General features: G+C 36.8%; 2 protein-coding genes and 1 pseudogene across 3 annotated transcripts; all 3 read left to right on the plus strand.

The window, feature by feature from the left end:
- Positions 1–516: 516 nt before the first annotated feature.
- Positions 517–3887, plus strand: LOC101294590 (histone H3-like centromeric protein HTR12-like). Its single transcript, XM_004306639.1, has 8 exons — positions 517–706; positions 810–835; positions 1224–1266; positions 1392–1439; positions 1571–1695; positions 2190–2264; positions 3217–3292; positions 3640–3887. The coding sequence occupies exons 1-8, from the start codon at positions 643–645 to the stop codon at positions 3693–3695; spliced, it is 513 nt and encodes a 170-aa protein (XP_004306687.1). The 5' UTR covers positions 517–642; the 3' UTR covers positions 3696–3887.
- Positions 3888–4807: 920 nt separating this feature from the next.
- LOC101298265 lies at positions 4808–9439 on the plus strand (annotated as a pseudogene). Its single transcript, XR_185328.1, has 4 exons — positions 4808–5677; positions 6159–6256; positions 6397–6506; positions 8746–9439. The product of XR_185328.1 is annotated as a polyubiquitin-A-like (transcript).
- An 11649-nt stretch (positions 9440–21088) lies between these two features.
- LOC101294880 (transcription factor CPC-like) lies at positions 21089–22678 on the plus strand. The gene is made up of 3 exons (XM_004306640.1): positions 21089–21408; positions 21765–21852; positions 22321–22678. Exons 1-3 carry the CDS (start codon positions 21351–21353, stop codon positions 22514–22516), a joined length of 342 nt encoding a protein of 113 aa, XP_004306688.1. The 5' UTR covers positions 21089–21350; the 3' UTR covers positions 22517–22678.

Consider the following 22678-nt stretch of genomic DNA (forward strand, 5'->3'; position numbering starts at 1 on the left):
GGAATGGAACTCCATGTGTTTTTTACTTTGCTAGGCTAGCAATGGTAAAACTAACTAAACTGTAGTAAAAACAACTAATTTCCTTTCGTAGATGGGAAATCCCGACTCTTGACAAAAGAGCATCAAAATTTACACCAACTATCCCGCATTGTCATCTCAAATTACCAGAGCTGCTTCATCTCAAGACATCATTAACTTTTTAACTTGGCTCCAATTACCACTACGGTAACAATTTTAAAAATCACCAAGCAAAGAACTCAGAAGCCTTCCAACGGTAATAAATCCCACGTTACTCACGTCTCCCACCTACAGAACTTATCGTAACCAAAGCAATGCCAAAACGACGCCGTTTGGTCTCAAAGCGGGAATTTGAAATTATATTTTCCTAAATTTCCAAATTAAAAAGAAAAAAAATGAAAGAGACGGAAAAACCATATTTTTCCGTGTCGGATCGGAAATGAAAGCCTCGCACGCACCGCACATATTATAAAACCCCAAAATCCGAAAATTAAAATTATCACCGAAAATTAAAAATCAAAACCAAAAATCTGAAGCCCACACTCTTTCTCTTTCCCTCTCTTTCTGAAGAAAGTGAAAACCTCTCTCTCTCTGCTCTGGTTTTCTCTCTCTTTAGACTCGTCAATGGCGAGGGTCAAGCACACAGCTACCAGGAGAGGCCGGACTCAATCCGCTCGAACGCCACCAGGTCTTCCACTCTTTCTCTCTCCGCTTTAATCTGTATCTGTTTTTGTTCAGGATTTTGATTTTTTGCTCAGTCACTGAAAACCCTAATAATTTTGAATCTGCAGAAGGAAGCTCGCCGGCGACGTCACCGGTACTCTCTTTCTCTCTCTAGAACTTCAAATTTGTCGTTAGTAATTTCTGATTTTGATCTTGCATTTTTGTGTCTGTACTTGAAATTGGGGGAAATATGTGAGGGAGGTTGAAGGAAGTTGACCGCTAGTCAAATTTTGAGAAATGTAGTGTTGATTTTGGTAAATTTCGTTTCGTATTGAAAATTAGAACCAGGAGGTGACCTAATTTGTAGCTTGGAGTATGAGAGTCTGAGGTCAAACTCTGATAGTTGACCTGATAGTAGTTACTCCTTATGCTTTTGTGAATAGTATAGACCAGCAGTACTGATTGATTATCTGAAATGAGGAAATGCAGTATGTTGAATTTGACATTCCTAATTTCTTTGGATTTTTTTTTTTTAACTGAAGGCAACGTCTAGAGGGCCGGGAAGGCCGAGGAAAAATCCGATAAGTAAGTGAGGTTTCGTTGCTTATTTTTTTGGATTTTGTATATCTTTGCTGCTGCTGGCAGTGGTGGTGGTGGATGGTAACGGGGGCTAAGTTGATTTTGAACGATTGCTGTGTTTACAACTATAGGTCCAGGATCACGAACGCCGAGGACACCTAGGAGTAATGCCGCAACAGGTGAATAAATTTTCATTGTTTACTCATATGTTCCTTACTTGCTGTAATTTGTTTCAAGCTGATATTAGTGGTGGTAATTGTGGCATGTGAAATAATATGATTTCGTATGATTATTTTTGCTATATGTATAGGTCCACCCACACAGACACAGAGGAAGAAGAGACGTAACAGACCAGGTACTGCAGCTCTTAGAGAGATTCGTTTCTTTCAGAAATCAGTGAAGCTAGTTATCCCATCCGCACCCTTCATCAGATGTGTAAGTTCACTAGCTCACTTATTGATGCATATTAGCACTTGCACCCACACGTGGAAGATTTTGTGCACAGATGCGTGAGCCACATCACAGATGGAAAAGTAATCTTAGGTAGTGTTAGTGATTGGAATTAAATGCTGCATTAGCTGTTTACTTGGGGAATTTTCCTTTCACACAAATCAAAATGCTTATCTGTTTCACCACTATTGTAGCCAATTCTGTTGGCATTCTATGTTCTTTTGGTTTTCAATTTAGTCTACATACCAGTGGACCTTTACGTTTTTGCAAACTGCTATAGAGTGCTTTGTATATGATTCTATCATTTGTTAGACTAAACTATGTATGCTAGTGAGTATAATAACACAGTGCTAACAACTTACCACAAACTGGGTTTGTTTATGAGGCTAGAATTTGCTTAGACTGTTAGCTATCAAGTTCTCTGTAGTAATTATACTAGGGAGGTTCACTCAATGCCAACAATTTGTTATTTATTGTAGGTAAGAGAAATCAGCAGTACCTTGTCTAATGATGTTACACGTTGGACTGCCGAAGCTCTACAGTGTATTCATGAGGTGAATAACTACTTTTCTTCTAGGTAATGGCAAGTGACCCTGGTTGAATGTCCACTTGCATGTAACAGATAACCTTGCCATGCTACTTTTCTTCCCCTCTACTCTTCCACTCCCTTTTTAGATGTCTACTTTCTACTTTCAGTAAATCTTCCCCTCTACTCTTTAGTGTGTGGTTGAATAATGATATGCCATATCTGTAAGTAATGTCTATAAAATATATCAAAAGCTTTCCGAGCTGCAGAATTTTTATTTTTTGGGTTATTTTATGCTTTTATCACACTATAAAGCTGCTGTGCCAACCCATGATTCTACAGTTTCTTGTTACAGCCTCTCAGCTAGATAAGTAAGCCAATCTTTGGTTTGGTTTCAGGAACCACTATCTGATTGAATTTCCTATAAATCCTAATTGCATTCTTTCCATTTTCACTTCCAATCTACACAAACAACTCACTCTATAAACATTTAAAACTTCAAATAGAAGAAGTTGTAAAGCAAGAGAGAAATAGAAATGAGCAAATGGTGGAGTTACTGTGACATAAAGCTCGAGCCTTATCCAGGATATTACAACTTTACAAGTGCATTTTATTTTTCTGTTAGGAAGGACTTAAGCCCTTTTGATCAGAAACTGACAATTCGCTGGAACAATAGAAGCCACACATTGCTGTTGATTCTCAGCTGCCTTTTTTTTGGAACAAGTTCTGAGTTTCTGCGAAATAAGGCTCGGGCCTTTTTCACCATAATATTACAAGATCATTTTTCTGTCAGAAAGGCCTCAAGTAGAAATTTACAAATCACTGCAATAACAAAAGCCTGAAAGTGTTGATTTGAGTACTTAGCTATTAAGCTAATGGTAGTTTAGGAACTTGCAATTAACTTTAGAACATTCGATTACTTGCTATTAAATATTAGTCATGTCTATTAGTATTTCTTATCTACTTATTTTGTCTTGTAGGCAGCAGAGGATTATCTGGTTCATTTGTTTGAAGATTCAATGCTCTGTGCAATTCATGCAAAGCGTGTAACTCTTAGTAAGTGAGACTGGAATTCAATATCTGCTTACTAAACTTTCAGTGCTATATGTTGCATTTGAGTTGTGGCCAATGCTTTTAGCGATATATAACCTGAACTGTGACGTCTGTTCTCTCAAAGGTCTAAGATCTGTGCTTACTTTCAATTGACCTGCAATTTTCTTTGTTGAGCAAAGACGTTTAATCTGTTAGAAGATGAGGGATATGAAACTGTTTTACCTGAAATATATCACAACGTTCTCCATTTGGCATGCTGTTACCAGTTTTTAACTTTGAAGTTACAGTTAGTTGACCATGGTATTGTAATATATGGTAACAAACATGTTTCATTGTTTTTGTTTATTCAGTGAGGAAGGATTTTGAGCTGGCGCGTCGTCTTGGAGGGATAGGGAGGCGGTGGTGAGAGTGTCATAACCAACGCTGTAATCACAAATCACCACCCTTAGAATCAAATGACTTGTTCTGACAATAGCAGTATGTTGTACTTAATGGTAGGACTATATATTGTAACGAATGGGTGGAATGCTAATCTGGATCTCGATATCAGATTTTAACACTAGCATGTTATGTATTCTTTCAGTGTGATTCAGAATAAGTTCTTCATTTATATGAATCCCGACTGACATTGCAATGGGATGCTCAAAGATTTAGTTCTCTATGCAAGTCTCTGGATCTATCATTTATGTTGCATTTCTGGGTAGGAGGAAAACAGTCTTTCCTTTGGGCCAGGTTTTGATATCTGTCAGTGCTGTAGTGCAGAAGCTATCTGTTTTCCTTTTCCATTTTATCTCATTGTCTATTCTTGTGGCATTCCGCATTCTCATTCTTGTTTCTGTTTTCATTGTTGCTTCTTCCTTCTCTTCTTCTCCTTCCGGACATGTCTTCTGTCAGAGTCTCAGTTATATTTAGCAAAAAGAACATAGAAACTAGTTGAAAATAGAAATGCTATCTGGCATTGCTAAGAAAGATTTTCAAAGGGATCTGATACGTAAAGACATTTGAGCATTGAAAGTATGTTTGACATCACAGCTACCCCATTTGTCTTCAAGTATGTGCTTGATATCAAAATTATGCTTCAAGATTGATTGTGAGCCTTAAGTATTAGTCAAATTAATCCAAGGAAACCATGCATGTTGATTGAGAGCCTTAATATTCTTGTTTTACATTTCTGCTTGCGTAGTTTTTGTTCTGATTCTTAATGCTAGTTGATCTATTCACAGGTACAAGCTCAAATGTTAGTTATCTCAAATCGAAATATGTTTGCATTACAAAATCATTGGACCTGGATTATGAAATTTACCCCTTCCACTATCCAACAGCGCCAAGGGTTAAAAGTTAAAACGATTAGAACCATTGGACCGGTATTAATAATTACCATTGAAAAAAGTCCAATTTTTTTATACAGTGTACGTTTATTTCAAAAAAAAAAATGAAAAGGAAAAAACAAAACGGGTGAAAAAGGGTAAATCCAAGGGCAGAGTAGTAATATCCTTAAAGCTCACTCGGGTCACTTGAGGCGTTGTTGCTCTGAGATTCCTCCTCGCATTCTGTGATGGGGCTATCGCCGGTAAGCGAAAGCCCGGCGATGGAAATCGGAAGCGGCGTTCTCCACTCCGTATCTATTCTCAGTGTATCTCTGGAGTCTCCATTGTTATCTCTCCCTTTGATCTCCATCTGTTTGTCAGGTTTGCAGATTTCTGTTGAGACCTCGAGCGGTAAAACCATAAGTCATGAGGCGAAGAGATCTGATACTATTAAGGGCATAAAAGCCAAGATTCAAGATGAGAAACTGCTTTTCTTTCGTGGAAAACAGCTTGAGGATGGCATGATTTTGGCAGATTATGGTATCATCAGGAATTGTGCTATACGTCTTCACTTTGGATTGCAGATTTTTGTTAAAATTGTTTACGAGGAGAAATACATTGATATTTTTTGTCCGAGTCCGACAATCACTCTTGGGGTTGAGAGTTTTGATACAATGGAGCATGTCAAGACTAAAGTTCAAGAAAAGAAGGGAATTTCCCCCAATCAGACAGAGGCTTATCTTTGGCGGGAAGCAACTAGGAGATACGTGGACTCTAGCTGATTGCTGCATCCAGAATAAGTCTACCCTGCACCTTGAGATTCATCCTCGTCAAAGAATGCATATCAAGGTTCAAACTATGGACGGGAAGACAATCATTTTTGAGGAACTTCAGAGTTCTGATTCAATTTGGAGTCTCAAGGATAAACTCTGTGAGAAGGAGGGCATCCTACCACATCAACAGAGGCTTATTTACGCCGGTAGGCTACTTGAGGATGGACGAACACTTGCCCATTATGAAATCCAGAATGATAGTCTCCTGCTTTTAGTGCTTCAAATTGGTGGTGGACTAATTTTGGAGTGTTTCGACCATGATGATTAACCTAAGGGAGGATGTACGGTATGGAGTTATGGTCTATCATGCTTGAAAATTCGAGAACCTCTCTATTAATGGTGGTAAAATTCCAGGTATTTTAAACAGATCTTAATGTATGTTTGACATCATAGTTTACCAATTTATCTTGGTAGCCTTAATTATGTGCTTGATCTCCCATGTCATAGTTCTGCTTGAAGTTTGAGAATATTGGTCAGATCAGTCTAACAAAACCATTTTGAGTTATACTATTCTTGTTTTTGTACCTGTTCTGTTTCTTATTTTTTGTATGAAATTTAACAATATTACAAAGTAGAACCTCTTATACAACTCAAACCCTAACTAAAGATGAAAAAGTAGGTTCTGTTAAAATTGTCGTAGTATCATCATGATGGTGGCTTTAGGAGTTATATAGAATAGCTATTTTGCGGCATTTGGTTCAGCTTTTGCTTGGTATTGGTTAATTTCAGGTTGTATACTATGCCTCCTTAACTGCCCAGTCCAGGACCAAAGGTCATACAATTCTGAACTTCATATAAGTAGTGGCTTATATAAAACAGATGAAAATGTAGGACTAGCAAATTAAGGAGCAATGGTTTATTTTTTGTCCAAGAGAAGGAGGAAGCAGAAACTCTTGCCGACTGTTTTTGGAATGGAGATTTTTGTTAAAAACAGCTGTTTTGATTCTTGGAGTACCCTCCTTCTCAGCAACTTGAGGAAGCAGAAACTCTTGCTGACTGTAAAATCCGGAATGGAAGTTCCCTGCAGTTGGTGCTTCGACTTGGTGGAGCTAGGATGTTTGGTGTGTTCCAAACATCGTAACGATTAACCTAAGAAAAGGGTGTATGGTATGGAGTTATGGTCTATGTATCATGCTTTTATATTCGAGTAACTGACCTATTATCATTTGATTTGCCATAGTAGTTTTCTTTTCCTTGTTGGTTGTAGGCAATGGTGCTTGATCGACCATGCATGGTTGTTCCATTATCATATTGCCTTGTATCAGTTGTATGTCAATGTAACTATCCGTTTCAAGGCAGGTCCGGTGGTGGTCAAAATTTTGCAGTTATTTCAAGAAAGATCTACTTGTGCGGTTGACACCCATTTACAAAGTAGAACTTCTAGCTGATACAACATTACAACTCAACCCTAGTTGGTCTAGCACGACTGGGTCAATAATAACCATTAGTTATGTTAATGACCTCAGTAAGTCTAACACCCACGAGTCAACTTGACACAGGCTAGGATCATATTGCTAGTCGACCCAGTCCATTTAACCCCTACAACCTACTAACCCAACTACTGGGCTAACGGTTTGGCCCAAATAAGACCAGAGGTCCAATAGATGACCCGGGATCCTGACAAGTACAATAAATGTCTTGAAGTACTAAACCAACAGTTTCACTTTTCACTCTTTCCAACTTTACTTGACCCTTTGAAATTCAAGTTCTAGTAATAAGGGTTTTCTTCTCACACCACTCACTCACTTTCTCTCTTTCAAAGTCTCTGCTTGTCTATCAGGTATGATCATGAAAGGTTTCTCCTGAATCTGTTTCCATTTTTTATCTCTGTGTATAGAGTTTCTTACTCTGAATATAATTTGATTCCTTATTCATTGCTAGAATTGTGTCATTCAGTTGGTCTGTGTATGATATGATTACTTGCTTGGATTGAAGAATGTTGGGAAATGAGGGAATTGTGATTTCCGTTTAACTGTTTCAGTAACTGGTCTTCTGCTTCGGAGGTTTTTATATCCATGCTAGTTAAGCTTTTGATAGCTATTGTCTACTTTATACGCATCTGGCAAGAAGAATGCTAGATAGTTCACTAGATTGGAGATTTGGAGTTATAAAATGGAATGAATAAACTGCTTGGTTTCATTTCCAAGAGAATATATATAATGTTTGTTAAAATGGAAAATTAGGTTCTGTTGATATGTCGTAGTACCATCATGACGGTGGCTTTAGAAGTTATATTGAATAGCTATTTTGTGGCATTTGTCTTACCTTTTGCTTGGAATTGGCCAATTACAGGTTTTATTAAAACGTTCAGTACTTCTGCTGTACCTCCTAACTGTCCAAGTGCAAGACCAAAGGTTATACATTGCTGAACCTCATACAAGTTGTGGACTGTGGTTTATATTGAATTATAAAATTAATAAGCTTTTGAAAAAACTTAGTGTGAGTTTTATAGACATTGAGCAAGCTACATTGGTTTACTTTCTGTTCCAAAACCTCTTTGGGAAGGCATTCACATTAAGATTTGCATATTCCACTTATCTATCTGTTGCAGATTTTCACAATGTTCTCTGATGCCTTATATTTTCATGTGTAGCATGAAAGTTCATTAATTTGATGGCTTTGGCTCACTTAGACTCTAAGATTGGCATTGGTAAATGTGAATCAAGTAGTTTGATCTTCTGGCCTGGGTAAATCATATTAAAGTACAATGTATTATGTTGCAGTGCATTTTAGAGGATTCAAATAATTAAGGAATATCAACTCGTTTTGATTCACTGCATAATCAAAGTTCAAAGCTCTTAAAAAAAAAAAAAAAAAATCTATGTGGTTCAAGCTTCTTTTAGGTATGCAAAATTCTTTTGAAATATTGAACAGATGGGGTTCTATAATTGGACTTTCACATTTACAGTAGCCAGTATATAACTATATACTAATTTCCATCTTGCTGTATCTTGACCAGTTAACTTTTCATTTCATATCATTAAATGATGGTCTAATTCAATATTTTATCTTTGCTGTTTTGAATCAAGATTATGTGGTGTACATTTTACTGTATAGTACAGTAGCTATGGATTGTTTGATGGATGTACAACAGCTGACATATCATCTTTGTCTTAAAGGTGCTACCTTGAAGTTGCATTTAGATTCTTATAAACATGTATTCTTTCACAACCAAAAGTTTTGCCAATTGAAATGTACTCTGAAATCTTGCCATTAAAGTTCCCGATCCATAAGTTTCAAAAGTACTTCCTGCTTTATATTTTGGCTCTGAATTATCTCTCCGTATAACCTTTCATCTTGTTTTTCACTTAACAAGGTGGCCAGCTGGCATGGAGATTTTCTATAGGACCTTGACTGGCAACACCATAAGCCTTGAGGTGGAGAGCTCTGATACTATACTGGATGTAAAAGCCAGGATGCATGATGAGATCCGGCTTGATGACAAAGCGCAGATTCAGGACCAGAAATTGCTTATGTTGTACGGACGACAGCACGACGATGGACTGACTGTGGCAGATTATGATATCTTTGAGGGATCTACTTTACTTCTTGTTTTCGGAATGCAGATTGTTGTGTGAATTCAGAATGGGAGGATATCAAGGCTTATCTATGCTGAGAGTTCTGATACAGTTGAAGATGTTAAGGCTAAAATCCAAGGGAGCTTGGGTGTCCCACCAAATAAACAGAGGCTTTTCTTTGCTGGGAGGCAACTGGAGGATGGCAGTACCCTGGCTGATTGTGGCATCTAGAATGAGTCTAACCTCGACCTTGAGCTTCGTCTTTGGGGGATTTATATCTTTGGTAAGCATCTCAATGGGAAGATAACCACGCTTGAGGAACTTCAGAGTTATGATACCATTCGCAGGGTTGTGGATAAAATCCATGAGAAGGAGGGCATTGTTCAGAGGACGAGGCTCGTATTTGATGGCAGGTGTCTTGTGGAGGGACGCACTCTCGCTGATTATAACATCCAGATTGCAGATACCCTGTACCTTGTGCTTATTTACTAACTATGTGATGTGTTTCTATTATGATCAACTTATGGTAAGGATACTATGTTATGGAGCTGTGGACTATCATGCTTTTGAATTCGAGAACTTATATATCATCATTTGGTTTGGCATACTTCTGATGTTTTCCTTTTCCTTTTCTTTGTAAGGTGGTGCTCATCGACCATGCACAGTTAGTTGTTCATTTCTTCCATTATTATTATCTGACCATTTTATGTCAATCCATTATCCGTTTTAAGGGAGGTTTGGCGACCATTTTATATCAATCCATTTTAAGGGAGTTTTTTCAGGAAGATCTTAATCGTGTGTTGGATATCACATTTGAATCCGCGTGTGGGTGGGAGAATTTTATTTTAGTACGGAATTTATTTAAGGAGCTTAAGAAGAAAGTTATGAACAAGTAGGACAAAGAAAGTGGTCACCTATGATACCTACATATATCTCATACCCATATTTACCACTAACGGGACAAAAATTACTATTTATTTGAACTAAATTTATAACATTGACAACGAATTTACCACATTTATTTTACATATTTACATATAATTGAACCAAGTTACTATATCCAAAACAATTTGTTCATAAACGTGTAAAAAGTTATAGATTAGGTAATTACCACTAATAGAATCAAATTACTTAAGTTATGATTCAATTTACTTCATTGACAACAAAATTGTTATATCAGTAAATATGGGTATCACATACATGTAGGTACCTAAAAAAATTCCTCGTTCCACAAAGAAGATGTAGAAAAATGGTTATATGCATTGTTCTTCTTCTATCTTTAGGTACCCTATATATCTAACATGAATGTATGGTCAATTTTTGTGTCTAAATAGCATTGAATATTTGCCTTGCATATCTGGAATTCTGAAAATGGCTTTGTATGTGTATAACAGAGTGGATTGAAAAATATGACACTTCATTTCAGGGAATCAGGGACCAATTTATTCTCAACTGATGGATCAATATGAACTATATTTGAACTGGGATGATGAAATGAACTGAACAAGTGGTATCTACTTCAACATATGGTATCAATTAATTGATCGATATATACTCAGATCGAAAACCTTAGAATGTGGACCTGTACCTGTTCAACTTATTATTGCTTAATTTGTAATACCACAAGATTTATCTTTCAATCGCTCTCATCAGCCGAGAAGAAATAAATGAATGATCGGAGATGAGGCATATCAATCTTCCAGATCTTACTGGTCGATATAACCAACGAACAAATGCGTACTCCTCAATCATCATATGGGTAGATATATAGATATCCAGTTGAATGAAGGTTGAATGAAGTTGTGCAGTGCTTTGTATGCATGAATATATAGACCAGTAAACTGAACACGAAAATTCACCCTCTATGTAATACAGACACATCTGCTATATATATGATAGTTTTCCAATCTCGTTCAGAACCCACCTTGAAATTTTGTCTCGAGTTAACTCTGAAATTACCAAAAATCTAAAACCTTCTGCCCTATACTTGTTGAGTATGGCCTAAGAAACTAGTTAAAAACTCTTCGATATCAGCTAGTAATATCCAGAAAGAACTTATCCGGCACCGTGTGCTTCACCATGTCTCTGAATCTAGGTGATGATGTTAGATAGGTGATCGATGTTTAACAGTGAATTAAGTCTGTTTTCTCACCTACTCTTAATTACTATATATCTCAGTTTAAAACTTCACATACCTTGTGAATTAGGGTAACTGAAAACGAGATTTGGGTATTGAAGCTGAAGTAATGATCGAGATCGATGCTATATGCTAAGCTAGAGACAAACTGATAGGTGAGCATATATAGTCAGCTTGATCTTCCTTTGGTCTAGCTAGCTAGCTGAAGAAGAATAGTTGGCTAGCTGCTGGCTTCTACGTATAAACTATGTCTGTAGGTACAGATTGTCGATCTATATAGATATCTTGTGGTCCTCGGAATAAATTGTCTTACATATGATGAGTGCAGAGTTATCATCATCCTCTCAATTCAAATTATGTTTCACTATATATGTATAATGCTGATGTTTCTTGATATATATACATGAACTATAGTTGTTCGAGTTGTTATGCTAATCCTTTTTGATCGATCGTTGTCCCTAGCTGCCTAAATATTTATGTCTTTGTTTGGCCGTTGGCCGAGATAAATTGCCTAAGATCGTATCATTCGTATGCCTGGTTGTCAACCAGTTTGGATGATTGAGAAGGATCGGGAGAGTGTGTGTTTAGCTCTATTTATTGTACGTTATATATCTTGTCTTGCTCATCAAATTAACGTTATACCAATCTATCGTTCAATTATTGTAATTCTTTTAGTATATATTGACGAAATATTTCATCTCGTCGATTAAGAATTTAAGATACGTGATAATTAAATTATAAGACACCAAATATCAAAAAAGTACTTAATTAGATGATGTGTATTTTAACCGGTACTTATTGAGTTATTATCCAAACTTACTCAAAAAGTAATTATGTGCCTTAGTACGTACAATACTATATATATCAAAACTTCATTTCATATATATAGTACCAATTAAACATAGGCATCACCTAATTGTGTACTCCTTCGGCGTAAGTATCTTAGATCTCCCAAATATGTACTCGCATGAGATGAAACTAATGCATGGGATCACAATGTTTGAACGATTGGTACAAAATATTATTGAGCCGGACAATATGTGTGTATAACATACAAATGTGCTACATAGTAGCTAAAAATTACTCTCACTAGCTACGAATCCTCAATCATCCAAGCTGATTCAAAACCATAAGACTTGGGGAAATTAGCTAATTAAAGACGGGGCAGGGACAACGATCGATCAAAAACGACAAGCAGGCCAACCTCTGTATAGAACAGCTATTTTTTAAGAAACATCAACGTTATACATTTATAGTGGAACAGGGTTTGGATCGAGTAGATAATATTTCTGCACACATCTATGACAGTTTCCAAAGGACCACAAGATATATAGAGACAATAATCTGCTTCGATCGACCAACAATCAACATGTATACTAGTAAGCCTAATTGATATGCAAAGTAGTACACCTCATGATCGATCGAGTGATTCGAGTTCGCAGGAAGATTGTTGCATCTGATCAGTAAATAATGCACGTCAATCTAACAAAAGAGAGACCTATCTAAATTTAGTCGTCATCAGTTAACAGTGTTTTTGCGCTTCGACATTACATTTCAGATTGAAAACAGAACTAGCAATAAGTACGTACTGACTGGTATCTGGATAACTGGGCGTCCAATAGTAAGATTGCATTCAGGGAATTTATTGATCGATAATGGAAATGGTCCATATATGCCAACTGCATGCTCTTTATATTCTCCTTGTTCATCTATCTGTGATTTTGGAAATGGTCCAACTGCTCTCTCTTTCTTCCTGTTCATCTGGCATGTTGAACAGTAGCTAGCATGGAATATCAAATAAGTTATATACGCTGCTATAGTTCTAAATTGTTTAGCTATTATGGGAGAAAAAAGATACATCCTAGTTCCTTTATCAATGATTACTTTTAAGAATCTCGATCAGACGATCACATTCACAGAGGTTCAGGGTTCGTATCTTTACGTACGTATAGGAATTACCAATTAGCTTTTTCTCATGATGATCACAGAAGTAGTCATAACAACTATTTTCCAGCGGAACAGTCTTGACAGTTGGTTAAACTAATCAATCATTTTGCTCATCATGCACTAGTGATTAATTGGTGCTCTATCTGATTTTGATTCATCTGGTATGAAATGAGGAAAATGGACAAAATTAGGACCTGCGCGCAACAGTTAGGGTGTTAAAACTAGCTGTTTGGAACCAGTTAAGAACCATTAGCGCTATCAATAACACACTGCAAAAACTCTTAGGCGAGAACTATTTTTGGTGGGAAGAACAGTTAGCTTTCGCTTTCGAATTTCACTACTCTGAGTTGTTCGATCGATCTGGTTGTATATATCAACTAGCTAGCTTGTGGACCTGTGGATCATTGTCTTCTAGAGTTGTCAAGATCTTTGCCTGGTTTACTGGCAAGTGGTTGTGTATGATCCAACTCATCCAAGCGGACGTACTTGTTTGAATATTGATCTAATCTTGATGATCCATTTCAGTTTGCCCTCCCTTCTTTGATTTAGCAGCAGCTAGTCCTGATCCTGCATATGTTTTGGATTGTCTTTGGAAGCTTTCATTTCTTTCTTTGAGGGGTTTTGGCTTTATGTCTCGCTCTCCTTAGCTATTCTATTTTTCATCTAACAATTTTTTCTTGCTAGATAAAAATGAAAAGTGTACGTTCTTTGAGAGTACTAATAGAACAACTACTAATGATGTTGTGGTCCTTGATACAGTTTCTCAAAAGAGCATAAATGTGAAATATCTATATCTATAACATAACAGACTGAAAAGTAAGAGAATTTTCTAATGTATCCATATGTATGTGATACTCATATTTACTGATATGACAACAATTTTGTTGTCAATGAGATAAGTTGTATTATAACTTAGGTAATTTAGTTTTATTAGTGATAATTGAGTTTATGAACAAATTGTTGTGGATATAGTAACTTGGTTCAACTATATGTAAATGTGTAAAACAAATATCGTAAATTCATTGTCAATGTTGTAAATGTGGTTCAAATAAATGGTAATTTTGTCCAATTAGTTATAAATGAGAGCATGAGATACATGTAGATACCATAGACGACCATGAAAGTATAATTACGTGTTGGAAGTTCTCACTTTCATATGAAAGCAACAATAAGATGCCATTATTGTAAGAACAATTGCTATCTAGGGTTCAGATCGAAAACATGTCTGTACCTCTTTCTGGTCCTTTGATCTGCAACGAAGAGATAGAGGTCCTTCTTGCTGTCATACAGGTCCTGAAATTCTTTAATAGCTTTGTTTTTTTTTTTTTTTAAAATGATGATCTTGACAAAAAAGTACAACAACAATTTTTTTTTTCGCTCAAAAAGAGAGATAAGAGAGGCATAATACCTCATTACCGCCCATATTATTAAAGAAAAAAAAAGAATACAATAAGAGGGGGACAGAGCCAAAACCTCCAAAGGTAACTAAAGCACACAATAGAGAGAAATTAACTAACGAAAAATGAACTGAGGAAGACTCAAACGGTCACTGGTGCAAGCCGATACAATAAAGGGAGGAGTCACATCCCACCAAACTAAATCTGTTAAAGTGGTACCATGATTTGCTAATAAGTCAGCAATTTTGTTACCTTCCCGAAAATACGTTATGTGAGGATCTTAAATGCATGCATCTGAGAAATGCAGCTCAAAATATTTACCATATTGATTAAATCACATTGTTCAAAGTTTTTCAAGTTGCAACACCAAACCTCTCAGCCAATACCTCGGAATACATAATGTCAATAGCTTCCAGTAAATACTCAAAGCATACCAACTAATGATTATAACTTGTCAATCGGGGAAGACAAAGCTTTAAGCCTTTAACTCATAAACAGTTCATGGACTATAACCCTTTTACGCATCTTTGATCAATGTTGGTTGCTAGATTATGTTCCTGTACAAGAAAGCGCTAGTGTGCAGTTTGTTTGATTCATAAGCTAGGCACAATAACGTATTCATTGGAACTCTACTTATATCACTCTTATCAATGTTCTTTCTATAGAAATTGAACCCAAACGGCTGAAATCACATTCTCAGCATTCAATAGTATAGGGAATAAAGAAAGTGAGAGAAAACCAGAAAACCCAAGTGAGATTAATACCTGAAACTAGAGCTGGGCACAAATCCTGTAAATCCCGGTCCCATCCCGGTCCCGTCCTGATCCCGACGGGATTTGAAACTAAAAACACCGGTCCCGTCCCGTCCCGTCCCATTAGAGAAACAATGGGACGGGACGCGGGATTGAAATTTTGAGTCCCGTCAGGCCCGTCCCGTCTAACTTTTAAAATTCATAACTAATTGTAGAAAAATTATTTTTGAGAGATCCCAACTCTCAAATGATCTTTAAGATGTCATCTATAACTTTCATGAAGACACTAAATTCATATAACGAACCAATTTGTACAGTTTTCGAAAAGAAGCCAACTGGTTCAAATCTCAGAATTTACTGATATAGACCCTAAACTTTAAGAAGCCATAACTTAATCTAGAAAAATAGTTTTCACGTGATTCAAATTCTGGAATGAACCTTAAGATGTCTACTACAAATCTTATGAAGACACCAAGATGAAATTTCAAATGCAACGGTATGATTTCCAAAAGAAACGAAACTGATGCAGGATGGCTGGGATTGGGCTCGTCCCGTCTAACTTTCAAAATTCATAACTAATTGTAGAAAAATTATTTTTGAGAGATTCCAACTCTCAAATAATCTTTAGGATGTCTTCTGTAACTTTCATGAGAACACTAAACTCACATAACCAACCAATTTGTACACTTTTTGAAAAGAAGCCAACTGGTTCAGAATCACAGAATTGACATGCAGAATTTATAGATGCAGACCCTAAACTTAAAAAAATCATAACTTAATCGAGAAAATCATTTTCAAGTGATTCAAATTCTGGAATGGACATTAAGATGTCTACTACAAATCTTATGAAGACACCTAGATGAAATTTCAAATGTAACTGTACGATTTCTAGAAGAAAAGAAACTGATGCAGGATGGCCAGGATTGGGCCCGTCCCATCCGGAATTAGGCCCGGCGGGATCGAGTTTGAAAAATGTAAGGCCCGTCCCGATCCCGTCCCATGTGTAACAACCGGGACGGGACGTGGGATGACCTCAATCCCATCCCATGCCCACCCCTACCTGAAACGCGTGAAAACTCACACCCAAAAGTTAAAAAGATCAGAAACCCCAACTTTACATCAACCAACTCAAACTCATCTGTCTTCACTCTCCAATCTCCAATCACTCGACGAAACGGACCCAAATTAGAGCTGCTTCAATGCTTCATCATCACTTATTCTAAACACGTTTTTGATAGATAGAGACATAGATTTGGATTTGTGGAGGACAAAATAGAAGAACGCGAAAGAGGAAGAAGAGAGTTCAAGAGGAGAGGAACTGAGAATTGAGAATTAAGAACGCAAAGTATATGGTTTTTAGTTGTAAGGTTTTTTATTAAATGGACCAATACAATGATAACACGTGGTAAAAATAAGTATCTCGGGCCAGGTCGGGCTTTCGGGCCGAGATTGAGACTGAACCCAAGCCCGAACTGATCAAAAAACATTCGGGTCGATTTTTGGCCTGGACCGATATTCTCACATTCAAGACCGGCCCGATTTGGTCCTTGTCGGGCTTTCGAGTCGGGTTTTTCGATCTTTCCGGCCCTAAAAGCATATGCAACAATGGACTAAAAGGCTGGGTTGGATGAAGGAAGGGATCAAAAACAACATCCACAGATAAAGAATTGGCCTGGGTTAGAGACGGGATCCATGTGAGACCCACATAGTTGAGTTAGCAGTTTGGTTAATCCTTAACTTATGTATTGGTCTAAGTTTTGAGACCCGGGGCCCATTTTCTTGTTTCCCAAAAAGAAACAGTCACTCCCTACGTGCAAAAGTTATCACATGAACAAAAATAATTGTTTATCATTCAAAAATCATTTTTATACTATGTAAATATTAATTGGTTTTTAGATTGATCTCACTGTTGTATTGTCGAACCAAAGACCAAATACTGATGTTGATGAATAGTGTATCAACCCGGGTTGAAAATTGGTCTAACCCACGTAAAATGGGTGTATTTGTTTTAAAGTCGACTAGTCTTATCCAAATGTATGAACCAATTAAGAATTATGGTCATTTAATTATTTTTTCAATTAATAATAGCCACACATTTTGTTATGGATGATATTAAAGATGATATATATATATACTAGAATTCAAATTAAAGGTTTACAGCAACGACAGATTCGTAGAAACAGAACGAGCATATATCATAATAATGATTTCCAGTAGTTCTGTGCTTCTGTGATCTTCCATATATATCTTCGTCTTCATCCACCATTCTGCTTTGCCACTCGAGCAAAAGTCAATTCGTAGACTCAAACTACTACAACGTGCTGATCTCGAACTTATCTGATTCTGCATCAGTGAATAACTTGCATGCTAGCTTGCTTTGATCTGCTCCTCAATCCCCATCCACTTAATAACATATCGCATTCATCATATACATATGTCGCTATGTACACAAACAAACACACTCGTTAAGTATCTCTATTGATTGGTAGAATCACGTGATTCTCTTACATAGCTAGAGAACAAAACCGTATCTCAGCCTCAGCTAGCCTCCAGTGTAGTTAAAAAACCCACAAGCATGGTTTTGCCATACCTGTTCTAACAGATCGAGCCAAGCATTGGAAGAACACTATCCTTGCCACCATCAGACACCTAAGCGCGCGTACCTCCTTTGCTACGCGTGCCCAATCTAACTTCGACGTACTACAAATCAAGAGGGAGCACTACAAATCAAGAGGGAGCTTATGCAGTTGCACCCAAACCCTAATAGCAAACAGGGTACGTAACCTTTAGACATGCAGGTCCGATCGACAGGCCATTACACACTACTGCTATAGGAACCATAGCTCCTTCATGAGTCATGACATGCACTAGGGATCCCATATACTTCTCAGTTTGCCCATAAACCCCAAAAACCTTCGAAAAGAAAAACCTTCTTGGCTTCTTCCTAACCTTGGATACCAAATGGATCATCATAAATCAACAAAAGACATAAAACAGTAGCATGAATGGAAAACAATACATGTAGATATATAATTATATACAGAGAATTAAAATAAGAAAATACTGTATATTATATATTTTACAGGCCCAAAAACAAAGTAAATGATTTTTGGAAGTAATACATCTTTCACATCCAATCAAATTTGTTCATCAAGTATTAATGGACACTTAAAGATAGACTAACCAACAATTAAGCTCCCAATCTTGGTCTCATCTAATGTCCGTTTGTGCTTGTCATTTCCATCATTCTCATTTTCTGCTTTCAATTTATTATTTGCTTCTGGAGTTTTCAACTGAAAAAACATGTTGCCGTCGGCTAGCCACCTTAATTTAGCTACCGGGCAAAAGATCTGAGAACTTGAAAATGTGGACAGCAGCCTACTTCAAGCAATTCATTCATGTAAAGCAATACCTGCACAGATCGAGTACTAGTATTAAACTAGGATTTGTAAAAAGCTGTCAAATGTGAATTATAGTGAGCTCTCTTTGAGGCAAACTATAAAGTTATTTCATATTGGAATCCATGTTCTTGTTCTCGCAAAGATCCAGAATAAAATCAAAAGAATAAGACATGATCTTAAAAGTTAATTTGGCTTTTCTCTCCTTTTAATTTGACCTTTCTAATTGTCCTACCAAACATTCATCCATGCAAGAATCTTATCAGGGGCTCAACCTATAAAAGCTGTTTGAACTAAATCACCAATGGTAAAGTCCCGCAGAAACCTTATTAGGATAATTTTTTCACTTGATCAACGTCCTTAACAAAATTCAACTTTTAATTAGGTAAAATACACTAGCTTTGGATAATCTAAATTACCCTTTTAGTTTTTCTCTTGGACTTATATGACTGGCAATTAGAATCAAATCTCGTTAAGTACATTCGTAATCCACGATTACTGGCTTGAAGTTGATCCAAAGAGAACAAACAAGAAGAAACGAATTCTTCAGGTCTTTAACTCCTTAAAATGTTTCGTTTTCATGATCCATACCCTAATTATTTCAAAGACCCACATTTCTGCTTGACCCCATTCTCAATGTCGCTAGGTGGTAGCTGGACTGAAAAGGTGATAGATGCAATGGCAGGGTGGTATTATATAAAGTCGAACAACTTTTTTGAACGCGATGTAGGCAGGCTGTAGATACTTCAAGGTCTCTCCCGTGCATGAGAACTTTTAGAAAAATACACACATTACTGTAAATACTAAATAGTAATACTAATTGGTCAAAATTATTAGTAATGGGCTAATGGCATGAGGTTTATAAGAATATAAGATAGTCCACAGCATGCATTCTATATCAAAAATCACAATCATGGTTAAAATCCACCAGAAGAGTGAAGCTTCCATTTGATTACCATACAATTTAACCACAAGTTCCCGCAGTCAAAACCGAACTAAACCTAGGAATAAATACAGATTACGACTCAGATTTGGCTGCTTGCCTGAATGAGGTGATGAGCAAAGGGTACTTCACAATCTAGGACACCCAACACGGTTAATTCACTACCGGTAGGCTAAACATTTTGTTTACATGAGGGTGAAATGCTTATACGAACTAAAGAGAAGCTGAAAATTAGGGTGTAAACATTAAACTTTTAAGAGAACTTAATAACTGTAAATTATATGTACAGTACAATCGAGAGAAAAAAAATAGTTCATTGAGGATAGCAACTGCCATTAGACTTTGATACCTCAAGCCTAGTGCCCTAACAAGATGTGATAAAACCACATCACGATTACCGGCACTCGGAAGTTGAAGTACGTGAACCGCAACCGCCCCTAGATTACCATATTCACCGAGAATAACTTTTTCATAGACATAGAAGATCCAACAATAACCAAATAGTATGATTCCAATTCTCACTCGTCATAATATACGTAAGATAAATGAGTACACTATTACGACGTATAAGATAAACAAATACACTGAATGTTATAATGTGATTTATAAAAACAATCATACCCGTATGTATATTGATACATACATCGGTATGATTGTATTGAGGAAATATAAATGTATTAAATTTGTCAAAAGAGAAAACATTCCAACTTGTGGTTGTACGTTTTTTTTTTTTTTTTTGAGCTCTTCTTATTCAAAGAGGAAAAAAAAAAATAGTTGCAACTATAATGGTAGCCCAACAACTTCCTGCTATTTGGGCATTGGATAACAGATTGACAAATATTCAACATTATGATGCCACTTGCAAAGACATTGACACAGAAGAATTGTTTTGGACCCAGAAAATATACAATAAAGTTTTGAGAAGTATTTTGATTAAACTTGTTAGTTATGTTCTTAGGGAATTGGATTGTTCAAAGATATTAAAGACTTGCAGCAGTCTTTTATTACCTGATGGGTATTTATGTGTCTCTGTCAACCTGGCAGGTTCTCACTACTCCTCCTTAATCCTAGCCCCCTAAATCTATTAACTAGCCAAATCTAAAACCAACATCCAATTTAAGTAATACTTAATCATATCCTTAAGTACTACCTGGGGGCATAAACATCCCACTATTTAATTCCCTTGATTGTGATTTATACTCCCCTATTATTTTGGCACTCATCCTAGGACCTTGGCTTGGGACATTGGGTGTTTGCCACATCATCTAAGACAAGTGGACACATCTACAGTGCCTACTCCAGCCATTTGACCATTTTACCCCTGGAGAGTAGCAAGGTTTCATGGCTTGATGAGGGTATTTGTGTCTTTTGAGGGAGAGCCATGAGTGGCTTCAACAACCCTTTGACCCTGTAAACAAATTTTTACATATGGGACTAAGAGAGACAACTGCAAGTCAACATGATGTATATTTTGTTTGTTTGGTAGGACCTGCCATTCCATATTTCTTCCTCTCCTCTCCGTTGCTGCTGCTCTCTCTCTCTCTCTCTCTCTGCTTTGCTTTCTTAAGCGGTTCAAAGATGAGCAAGCTCTACTCTCAATGAGGAGCCATTTAAAACTGAGCCTGTGTTTTCTTTCTCTAGGAAAACCAATCCATCTAGGGAAACTATTTAAAACCCAATCCCTCCCTTCTTAATCTTATCACTCTTGAAAAATTCTACTTGGGTTCCTCTCCCTCATCTCTATCTAGCTCATCTCCCTGTGTTCATTCTCAAATTTGACCAATACTACTCCCAAAAGTCCTTGTGGAAAAACCAAAAAGCTAGAAGCTATGGACGTCAAACGCCGCAGAAAACAAGCCAAGACTAGCAGCAGTTCCTTCTCTGAAGGCAAGTTTCCTCCTCCTTCCTCATCACTCAAATCAAACTTCTGGGTTCTTCTTCTTTTTGCTTAATCTTTAATGGGTTCTTCTCTGTTTTGGTTTATCTGTAATGGGTTTTTTTCCTTCTCGAGTGTTTTCTGGGACAGGTACTAACCTTCCCAAACAAAATTACTGTGTTTGAATCTTTACTTCATTTCTGCATATAGTAATATGATACCCCATGCTACATCATTGCTGGTCCATATGGTTTCACTTTTTGTGTTTTTATTGATCAATATTACTATTAATATTATGTATCTATGTAAATCTTCTGTCTCTCACTCTGTTTCTCTGTGTTTGCATGTATTATTATAATAATGGCAGAGGTAAGCAGCATTGAGTGGGAGTTCATAAACATGTCGGAACAAGAGGAGGATCTCATTTGTAGAATGTACAAGCTCGTCGGAGACAGGTAAAACTTAACAATGTCAAATTAATCTATAACTAGGGATAAGAACAAATGTCGGGCTCACTCTCTTACATATCCATTTGCTAGGTTCATTAATGTGACACCATTGCTAGTTAAATGTTCCTATTACATTGTTATACTACTGGTCCGCTTGGGAAAGCAATGTTTTCCTGTTTAGCACTACTACTCTTTCTAAATTTGTATACGATGTTGAGGTTTCTTTCAAATATGGTTACTGTTGTTCGAGATAAAACTAGCTACATTTGCCTTCTCGCTAAAAGACATTCACCACCTAACTATCATCATTATCGAGTACCACCAAATCTTTTGTGCAAAAATGAGATTAATTTGGTGATTATTCTGGGAATGTAAGTGCAATATAAGCAGCTTATGAACAACATGCAAAACTTAGTAGTGTGATTAATCAGTTATATAGTAGAATGGTTTCTAATTGACATGTGTATAGCTCAGGTGGGCACTTATAGCCGGAAGGCTTCCGGGCCGGAAAGCGGAAGAAATAGAGAGGTTCTGGTTAATGAGACATGGAGAAGTATTTGCAAGTAGAAGAAGAACAGAGCAGGAGAAGTACCAGCAAACCCAGCAGCTTTGTCATAATAATAATAACAAGAACAAGTCTACCAAGAATAGTAGGAGATACAATTCCTGATCCTGTTCAATCATCATCACAGTAGGACTTAGAACTAGCTAAAAGAAATTTAATTTCAAATTCATGTAATTTTTTTCTTTCTCTGTTTTTTTCTTTTTTTCTTTCTTGACCACTACCTATGTTTGTTCGCAAGGTAAGGTAGTTGTGAGTTGTGACTTACCT

The sequence above is a fragment of the Fragaria vesca genome, linkage group LG7, assembly GCF_000184155.1.
Source record: "Fragaria vesca subsp. vesca linkage group LG7, FraVesHawaii_1.0, whole genome shotgun sequence".
Taxonomy (NCBI): domain Eukaryota; kingdom Viridiplantae; phylum Streptophyta; class Magnoliopsida; order Rosales; family Rosaceae; genus Fragaria; species Fragaria vesca.

Coding starts and splice junctions, on each gene's coding strand:
- LOC101294590 (XM_004306639.1), top strand. CDS start 643: ATGGCGAGGGTCAAGCACACAGCTACCAGGAGAGGCCGGACTCAATCC. Junction 836..1,223: donor GCTCGCCGGCGACGTCACCG/GTACTCTCTTTC, acceptor TTTTAACTGAAG/GCAACGTCTAGAGGGCCGGG. Junction 1,440..1,570: donor TAGGAGTAATGCCGCAACAG/GTGAATAAATTT, acceptor CTATATGTATAG/GTCCACCCACACAGACACAG.
- LOC101294880 (XM_004306640.1), top strand. CDS start 21,351: ATGGACGTCAAACGCCGCAGAAAACAAGCCAAGACTAGCAGCAGTTCC. Junction 21,409..21,764: donor CAGCAGTTCCTTCTCTGAAG/GCAAGTTTCCTC, acceptor TAATAATGGCAG/AGGTAAGCAGCATTGAGTGG. Junction 21,853..22,320: donor TACAAGCTCGTCGGAGACAG/GTAAAACTTAAC, acceptor TGTATAGCTCAG/GTGGGCACTTATAGCCGGAA.